This window comes from Myxine glutinosa, chromosome 4 (genome assembly GCF_964187855.1).
Source record: "Myxine glutinosa chromosome 4, kmMyxGlut1.1, whole genome shotgun sequence".
Lineage (NCBI taxonomy): Eukaryota > Metazoa > Chordata > Myxini > Myxiniformes > Myxinidae > Myxine > Myxine glutinosa.
This window is the reverse complement of record NC_136264.1, coordinates 191988349-192009204: the sequence shown is the minus strand read 5'-3', so window position 1 is coordinate 192009204 and position 20856 is coordinate 191988349. Positions and strand designations below refer to the sequence as shown.

General features: G+C 44.5%; 1 protein-coding gene across 1 annotated transcript in view; it reads left to right on the top strand.

The window, feature by feature from the left end:
- The window catches only part of LOC137426001 (receptor-type tyrosine-protein phosphatase gamma), a 383032-nt gene that overhangs the window by 346747 nt on the left and 15429 nt on the right, over window positions 1-20856 (top strand). The window contains exon 13 of the mRNA XM_078776830.1: window positions 15624-15752. Within this exon, the coding sequence (XP_078632956.1) occupies window positions 15624-15752 (129 nt within the window). The remainder of the gene's footprint in view (window positions 1-15623; window positions 15753-20856) is intronic.

Below are 20856 nucleotides of genomic sequence, written 5' to 3'. Positions count from 1 at the left end.
TATCTTGAAAAATAAGCGAAGTACCAACTTCTAATCTGGTGTGTGGGTGTATCTAGGCATAAGGAAGAACGCTATTGAAAATTTGGTCGCCACGTCAAAATCCAAGATGGCCGCCTCCATGTATGTCTGAACCTTGTGAGCGAAATATCATATCATAGCATGTTTTCTGCGTCTTCCACTTTGTCAACTCACATCACTTCACCGACCGGGGACCGAGGCCTAACGCTTCTTTGATTTCATTCAACATCTTTTCACTTTCATGTTTCATCTTAAATCTTATCACTAACGTTTCAGCCTGATGTTGGCTTAATGGTTAAGGTGGCTGGCTTGAGATCTTAGGGTCCTGAGTTTGAGCCCCTGTCATGCCGTTGAAATTATTCCAGGTGGGTTGACTCAGCTTGTCATCTTTATGAGGTCGGTGAAGTGAGTACGAGTTGTTTTTTTCTTTTTTTTCTTTGTATACTACATCGAGGCTCGTGAAAGAGCTAACTCGTGAAAGAGCAATTGACTAGTGTAGTAATGGGGGGCATTGCATCAGCGGCACAGCCGTGCTTCCAGAAAATGATGCAGCCAAGCAGCCACGGGCTGCATACGAACCACCACCACTAATGTTTAATCTAGCGTCTTATGATTCTAATGTTTAATGTAACATCTTATCACTAGCAAGGTCCCCGTGATATGCACAGGAAGGAACCTAAAAGCAAACAGACAATGCGGAAATGGCTAATGCCAAATCATGAATGAATAAATTCTACATTCCCATGCCACCTTCAGCCAAACGTCAAGCATGGAATGGACAGCTGGTTCGTTCTTTCTATAGTCGTCAATGGCAAAAGTGCAAATGCTGAATCTGCGAATGTCACAGGGAGAAACCAAAAAAATTTCGCAAAAAAAAGAAAGTTTGTTTTTATTAAAGATTTGACGATTTTATTTCCTATAGCCATACACTTGAATCAGCCTTAAAATGGACATCAGAGGCCTGTCAGAGGCCTATGGACCTTCATAGATATGCGAGGAAAACAAAATGGTGGAAATGTGTTTTTGAAGCCCCTCCCAGAATGGGTGGAGTAACTCCCTCAACGGAGGCTACACTCACGGACAGACGCACAGACAGAATCACCAACGGATAATATTATATGGACTAGTGGGGGCACCCGTGGGAATCCCACGGGCATGGACGTGTGTGACATTTGGACATCTTCATTTAGATGCTGCACATTCAGTTTTACAAAATGATTACTGCCAATTGATCAGATCCACAAATGATGTAATCTACACCATTTCTGTACTTCTGATAACATGTGAATGCATGTGCGTGCACATGGAAAACACAGTTTGAAATATGTCATTACACGTCATGTAAAATGCAACTTCAAGAGCTCAAATCCTCTCCGTCCCCGCCCCCATCCCGCCCACATCACACACACTGCACCAGGGAGTGGGTCACACACACACGGGGGAGTGGGTCTCACACACACACACACAAAGGGGGGGGGGGGTGGGTCTGACGCACAGGGAGAAGTGGGTCACACACACAGGGGCGAGTGGGTCACACACACGGGGGAGAGTGGGTCACACACATGGGCGAGGGTGGGTCACACACACGGGGGAGAGTGGGTCACACACACGGGGGGACAGTGGGTCACACACGGGGGGAGAGTGGGTCACACACACGGGGGGGAGAGTGGGTCACACACACGGGGGAGAGTGGGTCACACACACGGGGGAGAGTGGGTCACACACACGGGGGAGAGTGGGTCACACACACGGGGGAGAGTGGGTCACACACACGGGGGAGAGTGGGTCACGCACACGGGGTAGAGTGGGTCACGCACACGGGGGAGAATGGGTCACGCACGGGGGAGAGTGGGTCACGCACACGGGGGAGAGTGGGTCACGCAAACGGGGGAGAGTGGGTCACACACACGGGGGAGAGTGGGTCACACACACGGGGGAGAGTGGGTCACGCACACGGGGGAGAGTGGGTCACGCACACGGGGGAGAATGGGTCACGCACGGGGGAGAGTGGGTCACGCACACGGGGGAGAGTGGGTCACGCACACGGGGGAGAGTGGGTCACACACATGGGGGAGAGTGGGTCACACACACGGGGGAGAGTGGGTCACACACACGGGGGAGAGTGGGTCACACACAAGGGGGAGAGTGGGTCACACACACGGGGGAGAGTGGGTCACACACACGGGGGAGAGTGGGTCACACACACGGGGGAGAGTGCATCACACACACGGGGGAGAGTGGGTCACACAAGGGGGAGAGTGGGGGTCGCTTTATTCCTCTCTCCTCATTCCTTTCCAACTCCTCGTCACTCCTCTCCCCCTCCCCTAATCTCCTCTCCCCCCCCCCCCCCCCAGTTCCCCCACTCAGTCTCCTCTCACCCCCTCCCCCAGTCTCCTCTCCCCGTCCCCCAGTTTCCTCTCCCCCTCCCCCAGTATCCTCTCCCCCCCCAGTCCCCTCCCCCACCCCAATCTCCTCTCCCCCTCCCCAGTCTCCTCCCCCCCCCCAGTCTCCTCTCCCCCCCCCCCCAATCTCCTCCTCCCCCCAGTCTCCTCTGCCCCACCCCCCAGTCTCCTCTCCCCCCCCCCCTCCAGTCTTCTCCCCCCCCCCCCAGTCACATTCCCCCCTCCAGTCCCCTCCCTCCCCCACAGTTCTTCTTCCCCGCCCCCCCCCCCCCAGTCTCCTCTCCCCCTCCCCTCTGTCTCCTTTTTCCCTCCCTAAGTCTCCTCCCTCCCCTCACTCCGGCAATTGTTCCAATCGAGCAGGTACGGTAAACATTGGAGGTAATTTAACTTTTCTCTTGGAGCAACATCGTGTAAACCGCCCCCTTTTCCTGTTCATTCATTAGTGAAATGTTTCGCAGAACAGTGCACGCATGGTGACGTCACCGGACCCGCCCTGCAATGATGATCTTCAACAATATTATCCAATACTTCATCCAGATTCATTGCAGCTGCTCTTGTATATGTTTGCTGAGCACACATTACCTTCCAATGTCTTTGTTGCTCAGCATCCCGTGCAAGTCTGTGTTAACTTTCATTGGCGGTCTCGTTCTGTTCCCTCATTATTTTATTCATTTTGGAGATAGCATTTACAAATGCGAGTGGCGACACGTAAACGATGCTCCGCCCCTCTCTCCATGAGCAGAGTACCAAATTGCAACTTTTTATTGTGACTACGTCTAAAGAATGAAACATTCCGACTATATAAAGAATACAGCACAAATGGAAAAGTCCCTGATAAAAAAGTCTTATGGGCGGTGTCTTAGAACATTACATTGCACCTTTCTGTCCAGGGAAAACCAAAGTTTCTCTTTTCGTTACAGCGTACAAAATGACATTTTTTAAATTAAAGATTTCAAATAAACTTCTTTAAAGTGTACGTGCACATAGCTTATAAAATAAGAACGAAAAAATATCTTTCGGCAATTTCCCGTCTGTGTTTATTTATTTATTTATTTTACATATGTGAATTACATGTCCATGCACACATGAAATGGAGTTTCTTTAATGATCCTGGATGTGAACACGATTGATTCAGCCTTGAAAACCCGTGCGAAAACCCAAAAAAAAATTCTTATAGATTTCACGATTTTATTTCCTCTAGAAATGAAACGAATCTTCTTTGGGCGGTGTATAATTGCTCCGAACGAAACAGGCATTACCTGGTTTCCTTTGTTTGAGTTGTAATCAAAATGTACCTTTGTTTCTTCAAAAAGTAATTTATGATCGAAGACGTGTTGATTCAGTCTTAAAATGCACATCAGTCACGGGTGACTTCATTTTAAAACTTGAATGTATCGAAAACTTTTCGCTTTACAAAGCAAAAATAGATTAAAACCAAACGTTATTCATAAATATTGCATTCCATAGTTAGTTTACATTATACAGGCCTTCTCATTAAAAATGCATTTTGTTCTATAAACGTTAACTTTCATCGAATATTTCTCGTCTGTGATATTTGGGCGGTCTTTGATAAACCGTGCCGATCTCGGCTATTTCCTGCCTGTGCATTAACTTTCAACAAATCTCCTTCCCGTTTTTTGCAACCGAGTTTAAAACCATGCTAGCAACTGTGAAAAATGAAATCGGATGGTGAATTAGAGTCGAGATAAAGCCGTGAGAGAGTCTCAATGGACTTTATGTTACAGTCCTTCAAAAATGTATTTTGTTCTATAAACGGTAACTTTAATTGAATTTCCTTCCCGTTTTTGCAAACCGAGTCTAAAACCATGTTAGCGACTGTGAAAAATGAAATTAAATAGTGAACTAAAGTCGAGATAAAGCCGTGAGAGAGTCTCAATGGACTTTATGTTACAGGCTTTCAAAAATGTATTTGTTCTATAAACGGTAACATTAATTGAATTTCCTTCCCGTTTTTTGCAACCGAGTCTAAAACCATGTTAGCGACTGTGAAAAATTAAATCAGATGGTGAATTAGAGTCGAGATAAAGCCGTGAGAGAGTCTCAATGGTGTTTATGTTATAGGCCTTTGAAAATGAATTTTGTTCTATAAACGGTAACTTTCATCGAATTTTATTCCCGTTTTTTTTTCAACCGAGTCTAAAACCATGTTAGCAACTGTGAAAAATGAAATCAGATGGTGAATTAGAGTCGAGATAAAGCCGTGAGAGAGTCTCAATGGACTTTATGTTACAGGCCTTCCAAAATGCATTTCGTACTATAAATGGTAACTTTAATTGAATTTCCTTCCCGCTTTTTGCAAACAGAGTCTAAAACCATGTTAGCGACTGTGAAAAATGAAATTAGATGGTGAATTAAAGTCGAGATAAAGCCGTGAGAGAGTCTCAATGGACTTTATGTTGCAGTCCTTCAAAAATGTATTTTGTTCTATAAACGGTAACTTTAATTGAATTTCCTTCCCGTTTTTTGCAAACCGAGTCTAAAACCATGTTAGCGACTGTGAAAAATGAGATTAAATAGTGAACTAAAGTCGAGATAAAGCCGTGAGAGAGTCTCAATGGACTTTATGTTACAGGCTTTCAAAAATGTATTTGTTCTATAAATGGTAACATTAATTGAATTTCCTTCCCGTTTTTTGCAACCGAGTCTAAAACCATGTTAGCGACTGTGAAAAATGAAATCAGATGGTGAATTAGAGTCGAGATAAAGCCGTGAGAGAGTCTCAATGGTCTTTATGTTATAGGCCTTTGAAAATGAATTTTGTTCTATAAACGGTAACTTTCATCGAATTTTATTCCCGTTTTTTTTTCAACCGAGTCTAAAACCATGTTAGCGACTGTGAAAAATGAAATCAGATATCGAATTAGTGTTGAAATAAAACTGTGAGAGAGAGCAAGACACCGCGGGCCTCACAAAAGAGGCCTCAAAGCTATGCGAGTAAACAAAATGGTGGATATTTGTTTTTGAAGCCCCTTCCAGAATGGGTGGAGGTGGGTTATTCCTCCTACCTCAACGGAGGAGGCCACACCCTCGGACATCCTCACAGACAGAATCACCTACGGAGAATATTATATAGATTCGAAAATATATGTTTAATGTTTAATCGATCATCCTATCACTTATGTTTAATCTAACATTATTACTCCAATTTTTGTTCAAACATCCTTTCTTTGTTATTTTATTACTTGCAAAATCAAAGATTTTTCAAGTACAGTCGGACCCCGCTATACGCGGTTCCGCTATTTGCGGGTTCCACGTATTCACGGGTGATAAAATGCAACCTGTTTCTCTATTCGCGGAAAAATGTCCCGCTAATTCGCGGTTTTTGGGGGGGCGCAAATATATATATTTCGCGAGCCGCGAGCTTGACACATTTATAAAACCAATCTTTCACCAGCCATGCATAAAGCAGCTGGACATACGCAAAAAAAAACATCTTCTATGAGCAGCCAGCATGACCTATTCCTGCGTTTGCTGCCGTGTGTTTTGCGTTTTCATGGCTTTCGCAGGATACTCCGTCATTCACATTGTGAATAGCTTCACATGATATCCCGTCATTCACACTGTGAATAGCTTCACGTGATATCCCGTCATTCACACTGTGAATAGCTTCACGTGATATTCCACCGTTCACAGGTAAACATTGTTTCACAGGATATCCCAACAGACGGTAAACATTGCTTCGTGGGATATCCCACCAGCTGCCTAACAAGTCATCCCTGCGAGTTACTGTACAAAATGAAAACATTCCACAGTATCTATTAATGCAATTAGCTGTCTCCCTCTTCCCCATTGAAACAATGGCACGGCATGCATTCGTGGATTTTCATCGACATTCGTGGATTATCGCCTGACATTCGCGGTTTTGTCGCGCCATTTCTCGGACTTTCATCGACCTTCGCGGATTATCGTGGACATTCTTGGGATTTGCCTTAACATTTGGAGATTTTGCCTTGCCATTCGCGGTTTGTTCCTCGCTATTCGCGGATTTTCACGATTCGGGAAACAATCCACCCCTTTTTACATTGCAACAATGCCCCCCTATTCACGGTTTTGCAATTCGCGGCATTTTCCAGGAATGTATCCTCCGCTAATAGCGGGGTCCAACGGTATATTTGTCGTTTGCGTTTGTTGTTCTGTCTGTCTGTTTGTTTGTCGCTCGCCTGTAGGTCACAATTCTAAACCGATCATCATGAAACTTCACCAAGTCATATAGGTCGTCACAATTGAGAAGCATATTGATTTTGAGGTCAAAGTGTCAGCAAAGAGATCATTATCAATGATCTCTCCGACTCTCTGGAAAATCCTCTGTATCTCTTTGCTGATGACTCCACTCTCTGCCGCTCCATTCCTCTTCCCTCAGATCGGCAGTCTGCAGCCTCCTCACTCTCTGAAGACCTGGACAAAATCACAGACTGGTCAAACATGTGGAACATGTCTTTCAATCCTGACAAATCTCACACTCTTACTATGTCTCTCCGAAAAGATCGACTGGACAACCCTCCCATCTACTTTCTCAACAATCCTCTCCAAGAAGTTCTGTCGCTCAAGCTTTTGGGTCTCACCATCTGCCATGATCTTTCTTGGGAAAACCACATTTCCAAGCTGGCCTCCAAAGCCAGTCGCCGACTGGGCATCCTCCGTCGTGCGAAGTCCTTCCTAGGCACACCTGAGCTCCTCACCACATACAAGGCTTTCATCCGCAGCTCAATGGAATACTGTTCTCCCCTATGGGCTGGTGCTCCTGCCTCACACCTGGCTCGGCTTCACGCTGTTGAATCCAAAGCTTTCAGAATCATTGGAATCTCCCGCGATGAAGCTATCTCTGAAGGCCTTTCACTCACTCACCGCAGGCAGGTAGGTGGTCTTTCTGTCTTCTACCGACTCCTCTCCGGCCTTGCTCCCCCAGCTCTCTCTGTGCTCTGTCCCCCAAATATTCCTACAGGTCGCACAAGATCTGCCAGCCACCCTCTGATGGTTAAACTGCCGAAATCTCGGCTCTCTGCTCACCTTCACTCTTTCATTCCTCTTTTCTCCCGCCTCTGGAACAAACTCCCACACTCACTTCAATCACACTCCTCCCTCCAGGTCTTCAAAACAGCTGTTCACCACCATCTCTTATCTTCCCCCATCCAAAACCTTGATCTTTTCTACCCCCACTAATTCACCCCAGATCCACCTTTTTGAAATTCCAACTTCTTTCCTGGAAGTCTTGGCAGTGTCCATATGTTTTATACCTCTCCCACCCCCCCCCCCCCCTTCCCATGCCTCCCCCCCAAAGCCCTCTCCCTCCCACAGTTCTCTCGATGTCTCCATGTCTCTCGGTCCCTGCTCTCAAATGTTGTGTTTGTGTCCTTCCCCCTCTCTCCCCATCTTGTCTACCGCTCCCGATGTTATTTGTTTTGTGTGTCTGTTTGTCTTTCTGTGTGATTAATGTTCGCTCTTTCACGAGCCTCGATCTTGTAAACAAAAAAAAAAAAAAAAAAAAGGTCATATGGGGGTCATATTTCAAAAATACCCATTTTTCATCCGATTGACTTGAACATTGAACAGCATTTGTATATTGAGTCACTAAATTGGAAAACCAACTATTTTATAGGTTAAAAGGTCAAAGGTCAACTCATGGTCAAACTTCCAAAATCATCAATTTTCATCCGACTGACTTGAAAATTAAAGAATTACATCGTGTACCGCTGATTTGTGAAACCAACTATTTAAGAGCAAAAGGTCATCGGTCAACTCAAGGTCAAAAGGTCAACTCTAGATCAAACCTCTAATATCAATTTTCATCTGAAAAATCATCAATTTTAATCCGATTGACCCGAGCTTTGATTTAGATTGTCAATTTTAATCTTGATGAAATGGACAATTTCATGCATCCATGACAACTTTTTGGGGAGGAGGGGTGGATTTTGCAAGTGCTGTATCGTGCTCTGGAAGACGTCTTCTTGTTTGTTTGTCATTTCCTTTTTTCAATATAAAGTCAAGGCTCTATAACACAGAATAACTATAACACAGAACAGATTGTTATGCAACAGAACAAAAGGAACAGTAGAAAGAGACGGGGGAAATGCCAACAATAATAGGGGGAAGGGAGAGAGGATGTTTAACTGGGGTAGAAAAGATTATGTTTCAACTAACATCTTATCAGCTTTCGTTTTCCTTCCATTTCTTATAATCACAGTTTTCTGTTAATCATTTTGTAATATTGCCGCAAACGAGTCTTCACCCACTCTTCACTGCATGGTTCCTGGACCATGTTTCTGCATGTCTGGTTAACATTGGTGCACTTAATGTACCACAACTTGTACTTTAGATTTTGTTGTAACCATGCAAATTTCCCTTATTTTACCATGGAGCCAACATGCACATGTACAGTTAGGCTTGATAGAATCACAAGCTGGTCAAACACTTGGAATATGTCTTTCCATCCAGACAAATGTCAAACTCTCACTCTGTCTCTCCAAAAATACCATCTTGCGAACCCTTCAATATACTTCCTTAGCAATCCTCTGGAAGAAGTTCAATCATACAATCTTTTGGGCCTAACTTTCAGCGAGGATTGATACCGTGGAAACCTATGCCTCAAAATCATTGGAATCTCCCATGATGAAGCTGAGTCTCTGGGCCTACTACTTTCACATCTCGGACAAGTCGGTGGTGTCTCTGTCTTCAATCGCCTCCTTTCTGGTATTGCACCCTCTGCTCTTTCCGTGCACCCCAGATTTCTGCAGGGCACACACCTTCTGCCAGAAACCACCTTCTGGTTAAATTCCCAAAATCCAGACTCAGAGCTCACCTATACTTATTAATTCCTCTTTCTTTCCACCCATGGAACCAACTTCCTTTAAGCAACTATCGGGGATGCCTCTTCTGGGTGGTTGTACCCCCCAACGCAATTTGAGGCCAAATCTTCTCCATTCTTCCCTGCTGCCCAGATTTGTCAGATTCCTTCCACTTCTGTGATTGAGAGTTTGCAGCTGTCTCCATGTTTTCCACCCCGTGCATCCTCCCCGAGCCCTCGTTCTTCCGCATGCCTCTTATTTATCCAAGTCTCCCTCTTGGTATTTCCGCTTTAATTTTGCACCTCAACCCTGCTGTTGGTGTGCTCATCCCCCTTCTATTTCCATCCTTGCCTTATCATTCGTTGAGCCCAGAGTGACCACCTTGCCTTGTCATACCTTGAGCACAGAGTGACCACCTTGCCTTATCATACCTTGAGCACAGAGTGACCACCTTGCCTTGTCATACCTTGAGCACAGAGTGACCACCTTGCCTTATCATACCTTGAGCACAGAGTAACCACCTTGCCATATCATACCTTGAGCACAGAGTGACCACCTTGCCTTATCATACCTTGAGCACAGAGTGACCACCTTGCCTTATCATACCTTGAGCACAGAGTGACCACCTTGCCTTATCATACCTTGAGCACAGAGTGACCACCTTGCCTTATCATACCTTGAGCACAGAGTGACCACCTTGCCTTGTCATACCTTGAGCACAGAGTGACCACCTTGCCTTATCATACCTTGAGCACAGAGTGACCACCTTGCCTTATCATACCTTGAGCACAGAGTAACCACCTTGCCATATCATACCTTGAGCACAGAGTAACCACCTTTGCCTTGTCATACCTTGAGCACAGAGTAACCACCTTGCCATATCATACCTTGAGCACAGAGTGACCAACAACAACACATGCATTTTAAGGCCATTTTCCCTGCTAGAGCGGGGGTTAGCCTTGCGGTCCCCATGACGATCTTCTCCATTTTGCCCTATTTTCTACATCTCTCCTTGTTAACCCCCTTGCCCGCATTTCTTCTTCGACCACCTTTAGCCAAGTCTTTCTCGGTCTTCCCCGTCCTCTACTTCCTTATACATTCATTTTCATCACTCTTCTCAACCAGTGACTTTCATCCTTCCTCAACACATGACCAAACCATCTCAACCTGTTTCTCTTCACAGCATCAATCACAGGCTCTATTCCTGAGCACAGAGTGAGCACCTTGCCTTATCATACCTTGAGCACAGAGTGACCACCTTGTCTTATCATACCTTGGGCACAGAGTGACCACCTTGCCTTATCATTCGTTGAGCACAGAGTGACCATCTTGCCTTATTAGACCCCTTTTCTAACCCCTAGCCACTTTGATGAGCCATTATGACTTAAATGGTGAGCCTTCATCAAGAAATGAATCCACATCAACCAGGTTTCTCTGCCTCATCACTTCTTGTTCTACAATTGCTTGGCTTCAGTGAACCCTTCAGTATATGTGGTTCCCATATCGTGAGACTTTAAGGAAAATGAATAAATTATTTTTCATTCAAGATATCATTTAATCTCACAATTTGAAATGAACACATTACACTTTTTAAAATAAGCTTCAACAAGCAAATTACTTACAAGGCACACGTAAAGTAGAATAACGATTAAAATACATGTGCTTCCCAATGTCACTGATATTTTATTGGAAAGGAGTTGGGGAGTGTGGATTGGGGTTGAATGGTGGTTTGTGCGGCTTAGGAAAAGGCACCACTTGCACTCAGTTCATTTATATCCACATGAGTGTGGACAGGACAGCCAGTTTAACATGTTACAAAAGGATCACGTGTCGCAGGATGAAGTTTTCAATTCGAACTCAACTCTGCTGGAAAGCAGAATAAGACTCACACAGCTCAGATATAAGCCCACTACACCTGGGCTGTCCTAACAATGCGGTTTGAACTTGAAGGGAGAATAATGTGTGGGTTTGGGGGGAGTTCGAGGTATTTAACGTGGGTTGGCTTCTTTAGCATTCCCATTTGAACCAATGGTTCATGAAGCTCTGAACCCAGGATCACATGTCATATACAATATGTATTTGGCCATTGTCTGCTAATGTCCTTGCAATTTTCATCAACATACACTGATGTCTAATCTTATATTTGTCCTGCATGTTACTTATGGATAAGCTCCTCCATGAGCCTTAGATCAACAAAAAAATTTAATGCTTTCTCAGAAATTGTGAAAAAGGATTGTGGCTGTATCCATCCCATTCATCCCGTTTGTCCTCCCCAAGCCCTCTTTCTTCCCCACGGCCTTTATCCCTCCAAGTCACCCCCATCTCATCTCCCTCATGCCCTCTCCAACTTTCTACTGTTCTTTTTGTTCTCCTACATCCTGGACTGTTCTGTGTTTTAGCTCCTTCACGAGCCTCAAATCTATATACAAATCGAAGGGGGATGGATGCTGAGATAAGAGTGAAGACATGGAAGGGTGAAGGTTAGGGGGAGAGAATGAAGAGAAGGGAAGCAACAATAAGTGCAATGGAAAAAAAGAGAAGTGCAAGTTAGTAGAGGGGGAAACCAAAAATCCCAGCACAATTTATTACATATTATGTAGATGACATATTGTGTTCACGTTACAAACTTCCTTGGAATTTTTACAAGTGTTCAGAATCCTAACCCTGCTGCGCTTGCCCGTGGCACACATCGCCACCTACAGGCAAACGATTGGCACTCAACTGTAAGGCTCCATAATGTGCACCATTGCAAATGATACAATATACACATCATCAAACCACAATTAAATATCTGCATTATTCCTTCATCTGTACACAGAATCAGAAATTGCAGATGTCATTCCACAACATGGGGCTGTCCTTGGAAAAGCCTGATGAACATTGAGGAAGTAATCGCCCATCGGAGTAAACGGCATCTACTTTTGTCCTTGCGGACTCGTATAGCTATCCTTCCGATGAAGGAATGCACAATTCTGTGGACAAACGTGGAATAACAGAATGAGCGGGTGGCAAGAGAGTTCCAATTAGAGGCAGTAGACGACAGAGAAATCACCGACCTGTATACATTCGAACATTCAGCTCTGGGCCTCAAGTTTGTATCGGATGTTTATGACATCCAAGACTGGAAGTGAGCATTTATACCTAGAACCAATAATAGAACATCTCGTCGGGTTTTCCTCTCCCTTCACAGCTTCCCTAAATTTTAACAGACCAAGGATGCGCCATTTTATTTTCCCCCCCGAAATCTACATTCCTCACATTGTTTATGCTTGCAATTGATAATGATTGCTCTTTCTTTGTGTGTGCTGTGCTGAAAGCAGCTCCTAATATAATGGACAGCAATGCAATTGCAAATGCAATCATGGAAAATGTAATCCTGAAAATGCTTTTGTTTCTGCCATTAGTTAGTTTCTGCCATTTGGAAATCATTAGTCCGCTCTATAATAATGAGGCTCACAATAGATGGACAACATGCATCATGTCCGTGCCTCCACAAGTTTCAGACAAAGCTTTCCACAACAAGCCGGAATGGTCCCTCCTGGTGAGGAATCTGCGGTCGAGCGAACCCTCCGGTCGCTTTTTTTATACACAACTACAAGACGGCTGCCCACAACTGAATGCTCCTTTCATGATCCCTCATCCAATGGCATCGTTGTTTTTTTTTCATGAGTAGGCAAAACTTGGCAATTTTCAGCAGACTGGAATTCATCAGGAGGCTCTGCACAGGTCTGTACCTGGTCGAAATGTCACTCTTCTGAAACAAAGAAACCAACACTAATAGCCTAATGTGGAGTGGGGGAAGAGCGAATGAGAAACAACAGATATACATCTAGATACAACGGTCTAGGCATTGGAGTGTAGCTAGGTAGGTAGGTAGAGCATGGACACCAGTCATACGGTTCAATGACTTTTACTAATCACTGGAAAACCGAACCAGCATGTAGATGTACGTATATGTACTTCGAAGCTTGCGCTATGCTTTTGGGCCTGTACGATGGCTACGCCGAGCCTGCTGAGGCAGGCTGCGGCAGCATCTCTCTCAGCCAATGTTGAGGAAATATACTCTACATCTACCTGGAACATGTCTTTTAATTCAAGAAAGACCCATATTCCCACCTTTTACGAAAAGTTGTGAGATTCTCACTCTCCCCGCCCACCTCCACCCCTCCTCCTCCCCCCCCCCCCCCCCCCCCCCTGGTATAACTTTCCCAGTCCTGTTGATATGTTCAGTGAGTATCCTGAACTTCCACACCAGAGGGGTTTCTGGTTGAGCGTGCACCAGGTAATTTTAAATTTAAAAATGCTTCGCTTAATGTTATATATACAGGAAGATAGGGGGTGGAGGAGGGGAACACCCACCTTTCCTGAAAGGAACATCTTCCCCCATCTTAGTCTTTATTCATATTTGTTTGTTTCAGTACTATACGTGTATTTATATATAACTAACGGAGCCTACCTGTCACTTCACTGATGGACCAACTTCGCTGCCATCCTTTTGCCAAAATTAATTTACCCTCATCATTACCCAGGTAAAAAAAGGGAATTTTAATACCCTTTGCCACCACCACTAGGTGGTGCAACACGGTACATATTTACATAGAGAATTTATGCTCTCCTGCCCCTCCCCCCCTTCCCACATCCCACGCGAGGCCACGGTCACATAGCCTATGTTACCCCCCACCCAAACTTGTGTTTGTACCCCGAGTTTGGAATTTGTAACTTAAAAGATTTGGCCGTGCATAGAACACAGACAAACAGAGAGAGAGAAATATTTTTTGCCTTTTATAGGTGTAGATAATACATCCCCCGTGACAGAGACAGGCAGGTTCACATTTTTGGATCACCCACATTAAATGCAGGTGAATGGACATTCATGGAAAGCTAAATAATTTATTCAAAGCTTGGTGCAAATTGGTTATCAGAAAAAGCCAGAGCTCATGAGGCAGCAACAGAGATGGTAATATTTAACAAGACTTCGGTTTATCCCAGATAAGACTGAATAAACTATATTTTAAATCTAACTTTTCCAAAATAATATTCCAAATCCAAAAGATTCCTTATTCAGTACAATTTTACACTTTTAAACAATGCACCATCACATCTGATTCTGCTTGTCGTTCTCATTCCACAGGAATATCTGCCAAAAACAAAGTTTCTTTGTAAGAAACTATTTTCTTAAAATAAGAATAATTTTCTTGAAACAATAAAGAGATCAGAAAATTATTCTTGCGGCTAGACAAAGTTTCTTATGGTTTTCTTGTTTCAAGGAAACTTCTCTTATTTCAAGGAAATGTTTCTAACAACATTTATTTTGGGCAGTGTTATATGGAAAATGAAATCTTGACCAATCACAATCCAAATTAGAGCTTTAAAATTGCATTTTTGGGATTTGAAGAGACCCATTCATTAGTGGTTGTTCAGCACCCTATCAGGCAGGAAGGTGGCGGAATGATCTTCTTGAATTTTCATTTCCTGACTTTCTTGGATATGTTTCAAATCAAAAACTGCAATTGCCTTCTCAATGTCCACTGCTTTGGCTCGAGGCTTACAGGTGGAAATAATGTTCCTCTTCAAACCACACTGAAATTTTAATTGAAATTGTGATTTTTTTAATTTTAGTGAAGTTATTGAGAATATAAATGGTTCGGTCTTATCTAGGACACCCTGTACATCAATGTTCTTCTTTCACATGCAGCACAAGGCTGTGGGGTAGCATCATCGGCTGAGGGCGCAGCTGTACCTCTGATGCAGTTCCCTCTGCTAGTTATGGCAGGAATTTTTTTCATTTGGCCATGGTGCCAGCAATAGCTCGCCTATTCCTCACGAAGGTGGGATGTTTAATGTGCACTAACTAATGCTGGCAGACAGGGCGCCCAGTTTAACGTCCATCCGATGGACAGCACATATTGATGAATCACCCTGCCTGTGAAGCACTGGGATGACTGTTTGTAGCTGGGTCGGGATTCAAACCCAGGCTAGACAGCTTAGAGGCCAGTTTTGTGCATTCCGCTAAGCCGTCCAATCAGCTTTATATATTGATGATGAACCATCACTTTCTGCAGGATTAATTGTGTCAATAATTTGGTGTGTTCTATCTCAGGCTTACAAGGCTGTATTCAACATCTTGGTCCTAACACCTTTCTCCCTTATCTGATCCAAGCCTTTTGTTCCGAATATTTACTGAGCTTTAGGAAACCAAAAGGCACTTTTATCGCACTGGCTCGCACGCAGGCAATTCTGAATTGTAGGCAATTTTCCGATGGCATTTCTGAGAACGAGGCCCTATCTCGTTTGCGGTCCATTATATTTGCATATTAATTGCCTCCCTCTGTTGCCAGGTTTCGAGCGGACCCCTAGCTTCACTGCCAATGTCGTTCATGAATGTGTTTTTTTTTTTCAGGGTTACCGCCAAGATCACGAATACATTGTGACGCAGCGCCCGGCACCGCACACGATGGGAGGCTTTTGGCGGATGGTGTGGGAACGCAAGGCTCAGCTCATTGTCTCACTGGCCGAAGACATGCCTTTGGTAACCTGAGCCGTACCTGGCTATCATTCTTATTTTGGAAGAGTTTTTTTTTTTTTTTGGATACTAAATCGAGGCTTGTATAAGAGCTAACACATATAACATATAACAAAGGGAACAAAAGACAAGAGGGGGCGAGAGAGGGAAGCACAGCAACAGTAGGGAACAGGGACATCACGAGATCTGTGGAAGAGGGAGGGCTCGGGAGGGGTACACGGGATAATCAAGATGGACACTACAAGGGCTTTCAGTAAAGAAAACAGGGAATTTGAAGGAGGTGGGTTTGGGCTGGATTGACAGGGGTAGAGGAGATCATGGTTTTGGATGGGGGAAGGTAGATAAGAGATGGTGGTGAAGAGCTGTTTTAAAGACCTGGAGGGAGGAGTGGGATTGAAGAGAGTGAGGGAGTTTGTTACAGAGGCGGGAAAAAAAGAGCAATGAATAAGTGAAGGTGAGCAGTGAATCTTTATTTTGGCAGTTTCACCATAAGAGGGTTGCAGGCAGATCTTGTGCGACCTGAAGGAATATTTGGGGGGCAGAGCTCAGAGAGAGCTGGGGGAGCAAGGCCAGAGAGGAGTCAGTGGAAAACAAAGACCACCAACCTGCCTGCGGTGAGAAAGTGAAAGGACCTCAAAATCATCTTCATCGCGGGAGATTCCAATGATTCTGAAAGCCTTAGTTTATACAGTGTGAAGCCAAGCTGGGTGTGAGGCAGGAGCACCAGCCCAGAAGGGAGAGCAATATTCCATTGAGCTGCAGATGAAAGCCTTGTATGTGGTGAGGACCTCAGGTGTGCCAAGGAAGGACTTTGCACGATGGAGGATGCCCAGTCGGTGACTGGCTTTGGAGCTCAGCTTGGAAATGTGGTTTTCCCAGGAAAGATCATGGCAGATAGTGAGACCCAAAAGCTTGAGTGACAGAACTTATTGGAGAGGATTGTGGAGAAAGTAGATGGGAGGGTTGTCCAGACGGTCTTTCCGGAGAGACATTGTGAAAGTGTGGGATTTGTCAGGATTGAAAGACATGTTCCAAGTCTTTGTCAGGACCAGCTTGTGATTTTTTTCCTGATCCGTGAAAGGTTTTTCCAGGATGAATTTCGATGGAGAAAATAATTTGGAATAATTTGTTTTCTTTGGTTTGGGACGAGAGGTGCTGCTGTGCAACATCTGAGGCCTGGTTTTGATGGAATTATTGGTGTGTCGCTCTACTCTTTACGCATCGTTGTGTTTTATAGACACCGCCGCAGCACACCCGTGATGTTCCATTGCTGCATTCAATCTCGTCCACCCTCTCTCGACTTTTGCTTCACGAATGAAGTACCAGCCGTGTCGCATGATTGTATCGCATTCACTAGCCAGAGAGGGGAAGGGTCACCACGACGCATCACGGATGGGTTTATCCACTTTATTCGAGTGTAGCTGATTAAATCCTTTGTTTGGTACAAAGAACCATCAAACGCCTAAAGCCGCTTTCATAACTCTGTCAAATAGCAATTACATTCTTTCGGAGAGGCTATGATTGGGGAGAAGTGTGCAGAAATCGCTTGTGATTAAATCCGTGTTACCTTTCTCTGGATAATGACACACACTGGAGCAATTTCCAGTCAGTTGAATCCTAAAAGCCAGATTTCTTGGCTCAAATGTATATTCATTTGGGATTTGACAAGCGTTCGTTAAAATGTAGCAACTTGCTTTTCTGACATCCACAGGTTTGAATGTAAAGTAGTCCGACATACGAAATGCAAAGCCTCCTTCCATGGACAGGCCAGTTCATCACTAGTGGCGCACTGTTAATGCAATTTTGATAAATCCCTTCCATCCCCGATCCTTTGACTGGCCTCGCTCATTTTCGTCCTCTCTTGATTCAAGGGAATAATCATCGCACAGGATCACACGTGTTAGTTCTTCGGAATTCTGGTCACCACCATTACTCAACATCCTCTTTATCTTATCCCAAGTATTTGCTGTTGTTCATTTGTTCTTCTCTAAATCATAGCTGACAGCAGCACAGCTCATAACAGGATAGTATAGACATCATATTGGCCCAGGGCACATTTTTACTCCCACTGCTTCCTTTCTGTGCCTTCAGTTAGAAATTAGTGGCTGTTGAATGTACCTAACAAGTGGTATTAAAGCTATGAATTCTCTGTTATCTCAGGGGTATTAAAAAAAAGTCATCCACTCAAATGGCCACCAACTGCCACACTAGAAAAATATAAAAGGTGTGCAAAGATTGATTTTTAATATGCCACCTAGTTTCATAACTATTCACACGAACTCACTACCGAAACCAACAAAACAAGCGCATTACGCCTATATAGGTCCCCCGTCGGTGAAGTGATGTGAGTTGACAAAGTGGAAGATGCAGGAAACATGGAAGAGTCGATAATATTTGCGAGTGGGTTGGAGACACACCCACACACCAGATTAGAAGTTCCACTTTGTCAACTCACATCACTTCAACGACGGGGGACCTAGGCGTAACGCTTGTTCATTATCTTTTTTTTATACAGGTGTCGAGGTGCATGAAAGAGTAGAACAAAAAGGTCAATAGCTAGAAAATGGATTTAAAAGGAAAGTTGGATGAGAATGCACAGTTGCACAACAACACAGGGAGGGGAGTTACGAATAAAAAAAGGACAGGGTCTGATTAGGTGAAGAAAAACTTGCACGTGGAAATGGGAAAGACCTTGACATGGTGGTGAGCAGTGAGCAGTATGAGCAGTATACTTGAAGATCTAGTGAGGGCACAAGACAAGAGACTTGAACACCGTTCCACTTGTGAGAGGAAAAGGCAATGAAAGAACGAAGTTGATCATTCAGCTTATACTTGGGAAGTGTAACAAGGTAATGGTTGCTGGTGTAATTGCTGTGACCTGAGAGTTGAGAATGCAGGGGAAGCAAGACCAGAAGAGAGATAGTAAAAGACTGCAAGACCACCAACTTGCCTGAAGTGAGTGAGAGCAGACCCTAATACTCGGTCTTCCTTTTGCAACATGCCTTTGATGTGAACGGCCTAACACTCCATGACCAGCAGCTGTTAGTGGAGAGCCATTTTCCATGGAACTTGTAATTAAGACGATGCACACTTATAAGTCAAGAACAGCAGTGGACTGGACCCCACTGGGGCAGTAACTGGTTTTGAAGGCCAGGTTCGAGATATGACTGCCCAAGATAGGTTATTGTTGAAGGTGAGCCCCAGCAGCTCCAGTGATTGTACCTCTCACAGAGGCTGACCAACAACAACAAACAACATGCATTTTAAGGCCATTTTCCCTGCTAGAGCAGGGGTTAGCCTTGCGGTCCCCATGACAATCTTCTCCATTTTGCCCTATTTTCTGCATCTCCCCTTGTTAACCCCCTTGCCCACATTTCTTCTTCCACCATCTATAGCCAAGTCTTTCTTGGTCTTCCCCGTCCTCTACTTCCTTCTACATTCATTTCCATCACTCTTCTCAACCAGTCACTTTCATCCTTCCTCAACACATGACCAAACCATCTCAACCTGTTTCTCTTCACAGCATCAATCACAGGCTCTATTCCCATCATCTTTCGCAATTCATCATTTGTCTTCCTCTCTCTCAACGATACTCCACACATCCACCGAACAATTCGCATTTCCGCCCTTTCCAGCCTTCTTTGCTGCTCTACGTTCATTACCCATGTCTCGCCCCCATAAATCATAACACTTCTCACACATGCAGCATAGCATACACCTTTCCCTTCAGCTTCAACGACACTCCCCTCCTCATCAGCACGCCACTCAGTTCCCGAAACTTCTTCCATGCACATCTCACTCTAGCAACCGTTGCCGAGTCTGATCCACCTTCTCCATTCAGCATGTCTCCGAGGTAGCAAAATGTTTTCACACCTTCCAGCTTCATGCCGTCTCCAAGATCCAACTCAACATTTCCTCCATCTGCAGCTCCCTCTGTGCACACCTTACATTTGAATGTAGCTGCCACACTGGTTAATGACCCTCTCACACCACTACATTTTTGATGAACCCACAGAGCGCACATTGTACATTGAATAGAGTTCACTGAATGGAGTTCAGCGCACAGAGGCTGACCACAGAAATCAATTGAGCAATTTTCCAGCCAGTCGTTATGTTGAGATATGGTGAGGGTGTAGGAGTTTTCTGCATTAAAAGATCTGTTTTTGTGAAGAAAATAGAGGTTCATGGAAGAGCAAGTATACAGAGGGCAAACAGCAACCTCCTGACAGTGGGGTGATGCGGCCACATTTGGACACGCCAAACAAGGGAAATAACGAATGGGAAAAGGGGAGGCAGGTGAGGAAATGCAGTAACCTACAAGTAAGAGGGTTGGGCAGGTGGTACAGCACCAGCTCATGCCATCTCCCATCGCTACCTACAATCCTTTCTATCCTCATGAACTATACTGAGCCCAACCCTTGTACTTGCAGGGTACTGTGTTTCCTTCCCTCCTCTTTTCCCCTTAATTAATTCCACTGCTTGTTGTGTTTGACTATGGCCCCACTGCCACATGCACTCTTTGTATACGCTTCCTTTTTATCCTCTGTCACCTCGGTCTTCCATGAGTCGAAATGTTTCTCTGAAAAAGAGGTATAATAGAGAGACGATGTTCACTGAGAGGGCTACATTCCCTCATACATAGTCATCACATTAAAGAAGGCAATACAGTACAGCACACATACTGTAAGCAAGACTTTCCTGCAGACAGGGTCATGGATCCAGATATATTACATTCAGATTGTTGGGAAGACAGGGCTGGCAGGGATTTTGGGGGAAAAGAGCTCCTGACATAGAGCACATGGACACTGTCACCAACACGAGTGTTGCATCTGTCAGATAAGCACAATGAATAACCAGAGAGGGAGATGAATGCTTTTCGGGTATGCTGTGAAAGAAAGGTTTCTGTTAGACAGGTGACATCTGGGGAAAGACGGTGACCTATTGGGAGAGAGCCATGAGATTGGAGCACTGTCCTCTGTTGTTGCTTAGCTGCATGGGTGGGAGTAGATGTGACACAAGAGAGAGAGCGAGAGAGAGTGTTGGGTTGAGGGATAGTTGGTGTTAAAAGTGATGACTTTTATTCGTTTTAACAATACTTGCCCCAAATATA